General features: G+C 35.1%; 1 protein-coding gene across 1 annotated transcript; it reads right to left on the bottom strand.

The window, feature by feature from the left end:
- Nucleotides 1-5,613: 5,613 nt before the first annotated feature.
- Nucleotides 5,614-6,561, bottom strand: LOC129646536 (olfactory receptor 6C2-like). The gene has a single exon (XM_055572914.1). It carries the CDS (start codon nucleotides 6,559-6,561, stop codon nucleotides 5,614-5,616), a length of 948 nt encoding a protein of 315 aa, XP_055428889.1.
- Nucleotides 6,562-8,560: the final 1,999 nt, after the last annotated feature.

Raw genomic sequence — 8,560 nt, 5'->3', positions numbered from 1 at the left:
GAGAGACAGGTTTTGGAATATCTTAAAAAGAGTGGTAGGAAAACAGTAAGGCTTTAACCTTAAAAAGAAATTAATTGCTATCATGTAGAGTTTCCCAGGTGGCTCAGTGGTAAAGAATCGCCTGCCAATGCAGGAGATGAGGGTTTGATCCCTGAGTCGGGAAGATCCCCCAGAGAAGGAAATGACAACCCACTCCACTTTTCTTGCCTGGAAAATTCCATGGACAGAGGAACCTGGCAGCCACAGTTCATGGGGTGGCAAAGAGTCAGACAGGACTGAGCATGCACACACACACACATATACCTCTATAATCAGAACCACATTAAAGTCAGAGCATTTCCATCTCTGAAAAAATTTTCTCTTTTATATTTTCATTCTCATTCACCATAGCTCTTATCTCAGGCAGACATTCATGTATTTTTGTCATTATAGATTCAGTTTATAAAGAGTCTACTGTGTTTTCAAGAGTTTTATATGGTTAAATTAGGCAGTATGTATATTTCTGAGTCTGGCATCTTTCACTTATAAAATATTTTGAAATCCATCCTTGTTATTTCATGTAACTTAACTCATTTTTAAAATTAAATATTTATTTTAAAAGGTGAATAATGTAAAATTTATTATTTTAAAGTATGCAATTTTGTGAGTTGAGAATATTAATAATATTCTGTTTTCTCATCATTACCTAATTTTTTTTTTATATTAAACCTAAAAGAAAACCGTTAGCAGTCACTTTCATTCCCCTCTACTTCTGGTTGCTGGCAACCAATAATCTATTTTCTGTCTCTGTAAAATTGTCAATTCTGAACCTTTTGTATAAATAAAATAATAGGATATATGACCTTATGTGACTGGCACTTTTTCCTAGCATAATGCTTTCAAGGTTCATTCATGATGTAGCATTCTTTATTTTTTTTGGACAAATAATATCTCATTGTATTGATGAGATATTAATTTATCATGAGGTATAATTATAATGAGACATTGATAAAGTGATGAACATTTTCTCTGTTCATCCAGTGAAAGGTCTTTGGGTTCTTTCACTTTCTGGATACTATTATGAATAATGTTAGTACGAATATTTGAGTTCAAGTTTTTTGTATGTATGCATATTTTCAGTCCTTTTAGGTATGTACCAAATAGTAGAATTGCTAGGTCATTTTGCCAGGTTACCCTGGAGTATGGCATGGCTACCAACTCCAGTATACTTGCCTGGAAAGTTGATGGGCTGAGAGGCCTGGCAGGTTGCAGTCCATGAGGTGTCCGAGTCAGACAAGGCAGAGAAACTAACTTAATCTTTGGGGAACACTTAATCTTTGAAGAACTGCAAAATTTAATTCCAAATTTGCTGTACAATATTATGAAAAATTGGCAAGTTTTGCTTTAGCTATCGTTGTGGACATGAAATGGCATCTGTTGGGGTTTTGATTTTCATGTCCTTAATGGCTAATGATGTTAGTGTTCAGCATGACTCGAGTTACATATATTGTGAAATGATTACCACAATAAGTTTAGTGATCATCCATCATCTTATATAGATATGAAATTAAAGAAAGATAAAAGAAATATCTTTTCGTTGTGATGAGAACTCATAGAATTTACACTATTAATAAGATTCAAACATACCATACAGCAGGGTTAACCATAGTCATTATACAGTATTTATCTTTCACTGTCTGACTTGTTTCACTTAGCATAAGTCTCTCAAGATCCATTCTACATTCATCACCAGTACCTGCTGATCTTATAATGGATGTTTGTACTTTTTGTCCATTTTCATCCAGTTCCCCCTTCTCTTCTACCTCTGGTAATCACAAATTTAATCTTTTTCTTTGAGGTTTTACTTGTTGTTTGTTTCCTTTCTTTTTCTTAGATTTCATATATAAGTGAGATTGTACAGTATTTATCTTTCACTGTCTGACTTATTTCACTTAGCATAAGTCTCTCAAGATCCATGTATGTTGCTGCCAGTGCTATGATTTCCTCTTTTTCTATGGCTGAATAATAATCTGTTGTATACCATGCAACATTTACAGGTTCAAGGGGTTTTCTCTTTTGCCTTTTTTTTGTTTGTTTTTGCTTATTTTTAGTGAACTAGTGTTAACAAAATAAAATGCAATTTTTTTTTTTCACTTGGGAATAGACGTTTGATAGTCTATTATTTTGTAGATGGAAATATATTTGAAAAAAAAAGATTATTTATACCCAAACATGTTTACATATATTTGAGTTTATATATATTTACACAAGCTCAAAACTTCACATATATACAATTGTATAATCAGTGATTCATTTTAATTTTTTCCTTTGTCTTATTCTACACATTATTATTTCTGACTGCATCACTTAGTTTCTGCTTCAGATAGTCTGCATTAAAATCTGTCTTCCTTTAACATTCTACTTGCTTACTGACTACATATAAATAAATCAACATTTCTACAATGAATAATCTATACTTATACACACACACATGCTCACATTAAATTTTTCAACCAAGAATATTGATGGCTTTTCTTTGGTTTTAATTTTATTTTATACTGTTTTAAGAGATTCTATGCTTTGTTTATATGTCCACTGAACTTTTGTGCTAAATTTATTCTGCTGGTATTAAAATTTTATGACTATTTTAAGTAAAATAATATTTGCTCATTGATTTCCTATTGCTTGTTGCTATGATCATCTACCAATTTTTAAATAATTTCCATTTTTTTTCAGATAGACCACCATTTTCCCTTATTAAAATCCCTACATTCCTATTAGAGTTTCTTGAGTTTTCTGGATATGTAAGAATATCCTCAGGGGAAAAAGAAAGATATGTTAAATTTTATCAATTTTAAGCCATCATCAACTTTAAGACAAACAATTATACTGTATGTCACTATTGAAAAGAAAATATTGCCAATTAAACTATGAACAAAGACAGACACTATTCATTGTATGATAAATACATTTCAGAAAGGCAAAATATGAATAAGACTTTAAAATCAATTGAATTTAATACTTTTATTTATTCTTTTCCACACTAATGCTAATTATTTTGTTTTCTTATGCTTTTGCATGCCAAGATCTTCTGATAAAATATAGAGAATTTCTGTATTTTCTCATCATATTTGTTGGATCAGGGTTTATCTATGCTACTGATCTTTTTAAAGAACTGGGTTTTGAATTTCTTTCCCTTATTTAATTACTTTCACTTTCTCTCCATAGTAAATTTCATTTTCCATTTACTATTATTAATTTTTCCTTTTTCAAATTTATTAGAATATATATAAGTTACTCTCTTTGGGGCTAGCTTAAATTTTTGTAAGTAATGAATATATTTAAGATAATAAAATTCCTTTTGACTACAGATTTTCCAGTTTCAAATAATTTGTGATAACATGCCTGCTTTTTATTGCAGAAATCAATCAGTTAAATTGATGTAAACAATGCCTAAAGAATTATATTTGTGAAATTTTCAATTCTTTATAATTTAGATTATAATAGAAATTGGATTATAAAAGCTTGACTTGTTTTAGATATTGGCACAAGCTATCAAATACACTGGGGAACGTTATTCCTTTGACTCACAGCTCAATAAGCAGCAGACAATATTTATCAGAAAAAATGGTAATATTCCTAAAATGGGCATGATATTCCAACTCAGATTTTCATCAAATGTAATGAAAATGGTCACCAAGTTATCTCACTATATTAATCCTGAGACTTCAAACTTCAGTTCAGTTGCTCAGTCATGTCCGACTCTTCACGATCTCATGAACTGCAGCATGCCAGGCCTCCCTGTCCATCACTAACTCTCAGAGTTTGCCCAAACTCATGTCCATCAAGTCAGTGATGCCATCCAATCATCTCATCCTCTGTCATCACCTTCTCCTCCTGCCCTCAATCTTTCCCAGCATCAGGGTGTTTTCAAATGAGTCAGCTCTTCTCATCATGTGGCCAAAGTCTTGCAGCTTCAGCTTCAACATCAGTCCTTTCAATGAACACTCAGGACTGATCTCCTTTAGGATGGAGTGGTTGGATCTCCTTGCAGTCCAGGGGACTCTCAAGAGTCTTCTCCAACACCACAGTTCAAAAGCATCAATTCTTCGGCGCTCAGCTTTCTTCATATTCCAACTCTCACATCCATACATAACTACTGGAAAAACCATAGCCTTGACTAGATGGACCTTTGTTGGCAAAGTCATGTCTCTGCTTTTCAATATGCTGTCTAGGTTGGTCATAACTTTCCTTCCAAGGAGTAAGAGTCTTTTAATTTCATGGCTGCAGTCACCATCCTCAGTGATTTTGGAGCCCAAAAATAAAATCAGCCACTGTTTCCACTGTTTGCCATGAAGTGATGGGACCAGATGCCATGATCTTAGTTTTCTGAATGTTGAGCTTTAAGCCAACTTTTTCACTCTCTTCTTTCACTTTCATCAAGAGGTTCTTTAGTTCTTCTTCACTTTCTACCATAAGGGTGGTATCATCTGCATATCTGAGGTGATTGATATTTCTCCAGGCAATCTCTGAGAAGGCAATGGCACCCCACTCCAGTACTCTTGCCTGGAAAATCCCATGGATGGAGGAGCCTGGTGGACTTCAGTCCGTGGGGTTGCTAAGAGTAGGACACAACTGAGCAACTTCACTTTCACTTTTCACTTTCATGCTTTGGAAAAGGAAGTGGCAACCCACTCCAGTGTTTTGCCTGGAGAATCCCAGGGACAGGGGAGCCTGGTGGGCTGCTGTCTCTGGGGTCACATAGAGTCAGATGCGCCTGAAGCGACTTAGCAGCAGCAGCCCTGCAATCTTGATTCCAGCTTGTACTTTATCCAGCACAGCGTTTCTTATGGTGTACTCTGTATATAAGTTAAATAAGCAGGGTGACAATATACAGCCTTGACGTACTCCTTTTCCTATTTGGAACCAGTCTGTTGTTTCAACTTAAGTAATGTGTAACACAATGCTCCCATAAACCTGTCTGTACTATCCTGTGCACCCATGTCCTTTTATAAATGATTGCTCTGCTTTTCTTTGAATTATTATTTCTGAAATCTTCTATGTACAACTTTACTATGATTGTATAGATGTGGATTCAAAAGAATATTTGCTTAATTTTATCTAGCATTTCTGTCTGTCCTAATAGTAGTATGTATTTTCCTCTATTTTCTCAGTATTAAGAAATGCTGATAGCTTTTTCATGTATTTTGAATTATGTGGTTATTCATTCATTTAAAATATTTACATAAAATCACTCATTACATGTGCTTAGAAATCATTATTGTACATATTTGAGAAGAGTTCAAAAATGTACATCCTATAATTTCCCTTGTAGTGAATTTTATTATATGATAAACAATATTATGAAGTTAATGTCTTCCCAAAAGAAAAATTGTGAAGAATTTTGCATGCACACCATCATATATTGATTTGAATAATGAGAGTACAAACGTCTTGAGCAGGTTTCAATGGAAGCTACATTTAAGAAGTGTTCAGAAAATTAATATGACAAGCATATATTATTAGAAAGACACTTCAGAATATTCATAAAGATTCAAACTTCAAAATTCAAAAGCTTAAAATATTCAGATATAAAAGGCTTTTTGATATTTATTCTTGTTTTTAAGATAATATCTAAAATTTTTTTTTTTCACTTAGGAACAAGGCAATTCTTTTGATTGAGTCCTTAAAGGCGTTCTTAACTTGATTGTTTCTCAAAGTATAAATAAATGGGTTCAATGTAGGTGAAATAGATGAAATGATTAGTGAAACCACTTTATTAATGGTCACTTCTTCCTTTGCCATAGGATTTATGTAAATGAAAATGCATGTGCCATAGGTGATGGAAACCACAATCATGTGAGAAGAACAGGTTGAAAAGGCCTTTTTCCTTTGCTGAGTAGAAGGAAATTTAAATATTGTCTTGATGATGCAAGCATATGACAGAACTACACAAGTAAGAGTCATATTTAGGGTCAGCACAGCACAGATTATAACCGTCTGTTCCATCAGCCATGTGTCTGAGCATGAGATTTTCACTAAAGGAAGTGCATCACAGCCAAAATGATCAACCTTGTTAGAGTCACAAAATTTTAGATTTAAACCCAGGCTAAGTGGTGGGATTAATACACACAAACCAGCCATCCAGCAAGAGACGATGAGAGTCCTGCAGACTCTGCTACTTATGACAGTCACGTAGTGCAAGGGCTTACAGATGGCCACATAGCGGTCATAAGACATGGCAGCCAGCAGAAAAAATTCTGTTACTCCACAGAGATCTGTAAAAAATACTTGAATGACACAAGCATTATAGGTAATGACCCTGTCACCTGTGGCTATGCTATACAGGTATCTGGGGATACAAGAAGATGTGAAGGAGATCTCCAAGAAGGAGAAATTTTTTAAGAAAAAGTACATTGGCGTTTTCAGGTGGGAATCCACAAATGTGAGTGTGATGATGGTTAGGTTTCCAGTTAAACTCAGTGTGTAGGTGAGAAATAAAAAGATAAAAATCAGAACCTGCAGCTTAGGGTTGTCAGTCAGTCCCAGCAGAATGAATGTTGTTACTGTACCGTTTCTCATCACTGACTTCTGACTTCTCTCCAATCTGTATGTGAAATTCAGAGAAACTTGCTTATAGATTATAGTCTACATTAGTTGATTTAAATTTTCATGTATTCAAGCTTTTTTACTTCAACATATATATACACACACACACACACACACACACGTATATATGATTATCAGTTCAGTCTCTCAGCCGTGTCCAGCTCTTTGCGACCCAATGAACTACAGCATGCCAGGCCTCCCTGTCCCACCAATTACCAGAGTTTACTTAAACTAATGTCCACTAAGTGAGTGATGCCATCTAACAATCTCATCCTCTCCTCGTGCCCTCAATCTTTCCCAGCATCAAGGTCTTTTAAAATGAGTCAGTTCTTCGCATCAGATGGCCAAAGTATTGGAGTTTCAGCTTCAGCATCAATCCTTCTAATGAATATTCAGGACTGATTTCCTTTAGGATGGACTGGTTGGATCTCCGTGCAGGCCAAGGGACTCTCGTTTCCTACAACACCACAGTTCAAAAGCATCAATTCTTCTGTGCTCAGCTTTCTTTATAGTCCAACTTTCACCTCCATACATGACTACTGGAAACCATAGCCTTGACTAGACAGACCTTTGTTGACAAAGTAACGTCTCTGCTTTTTAATATGCTGTCTAGGTTGGTCATAACTTTAATTTCAAGGAGCAAGCGTCTTTTAATTTCATGGCTGCAGTCACCATCTGCAGTGATTTTAGAGCCCACAAAAATAAAGTCTCTCACTGTTTCCATTTTTTACCCATCTATTTGCCATGAAGTGATGGGACCAGATGTCATGATCTTAGTTTTCTGAATGTTGAGTATTTTTTTAATTTTATTTTATTTTTTAGCTTTACAATATTGTATTGGTTTTGGCATATATCAAAATGAATCCACCACAGGTATACATGTGTTCCCCATCCTGAACCCCCCTCTCTCCTCCCTCCCCATACCATCCCTCTGGGTCATCCCAGTGCACTCTTCCCTTTCACTTTCATCAAGAAGCTCTTTAGTTCTTCTTTACTTTCTACTGTAAGGTTGGTGTCATCTGCATATCTTAGGTTATTGATATTTCTCCTGGCCATATTGATTCCAGCTTATGCTTCACCCAGCCTAGCATTTCTCATCATGTAATCTTCATATAAGTTAAATAAGCAAGGTGACAATATACAGCCTTGATGTACTCCTTTCCCGATTTGGGACAATTCTGCTGTTACATGTCCAGTTTTAACGTTGCTTCCTGACCTGCATATAGATTTCTCAAGAGGCAGGTCAGGTGATCTGGTATTCCCATCTCTTGAAGAATTTCCCACAGCGTGTGGTGATCCACACAGTCAAAGGCTTTGGCATAGTCAATAAAGCAGAAGTAGATGCTTTTCTAGAACTCTTGCTTTTTCGATGATTCAACGGATGTTGACAATTTGATCTCTGGTTCCTCTGCTAATACAGCTTGAACATCTGGAATTTCATAGTTCATGTACTGTTGAAGTCTGGCTTGGAGAATTTTGAGCATTACTTTGCTAGTGTGTGAGAGGAGTGCAACTGTGTGGTAGTTTGAGTAATCTTTGGCATTACCTCTCTTTGGGATTGGAATGAAAACTGACCTTTTCCAGTCCTGTGGCCACTGCTGAGTTTTCCAAATTTGTTGGCATTTTATCAACTGAGCTATCAGGGAAGCCCATATATGATTATATCTGTACACATATTTACATTTTGTGTCTATCCTGAGCTTAGGATTTTCCCAAGTGACTAAATTGTTGAGGAAGTGTAATTTTATGGTTAATAATACTGTTTTTCACTCTCAAGAACGCTCTATTCAAAAAATAAATCACAGAATTTCAACTTTGATTTCACATCTTTTCTTGAAACTTTGGGTCTTTTTCAAACAATACTGTTAGTATAAGAGAGACTCTAGAGCAAAATTTGAGGTCTTTGTTCCATAAATATTTTTTATTTTCTCGTTTTAGGTTGTGTGCTTAGTTGCTCAGTCGTTTCCAACTC

This window comes from Bubalus kerabau, chromosome 1 (assembly GCF_029407905.1).
Source record: "Bubalus kerabau isolate K-KA32 ecotype Philippines breed swamp buffalo chromosome 1, PCC_UOA_SB_1v2, whole genome shotgun sequence".
In the NCBI taxonomy this organism is placed as follows: domain Eukaryota; kingdom Metazoa; phylum Chordata; class Mammalia; order Artiodactyla; family Bovidae; genus Bubalus; species Bubalus kerabau.
The sequence above is the reverse complement of the archived record's forward strand: the minus strand, read 5'-3'. Positions and strand labels throughout refer to the sequence as shown.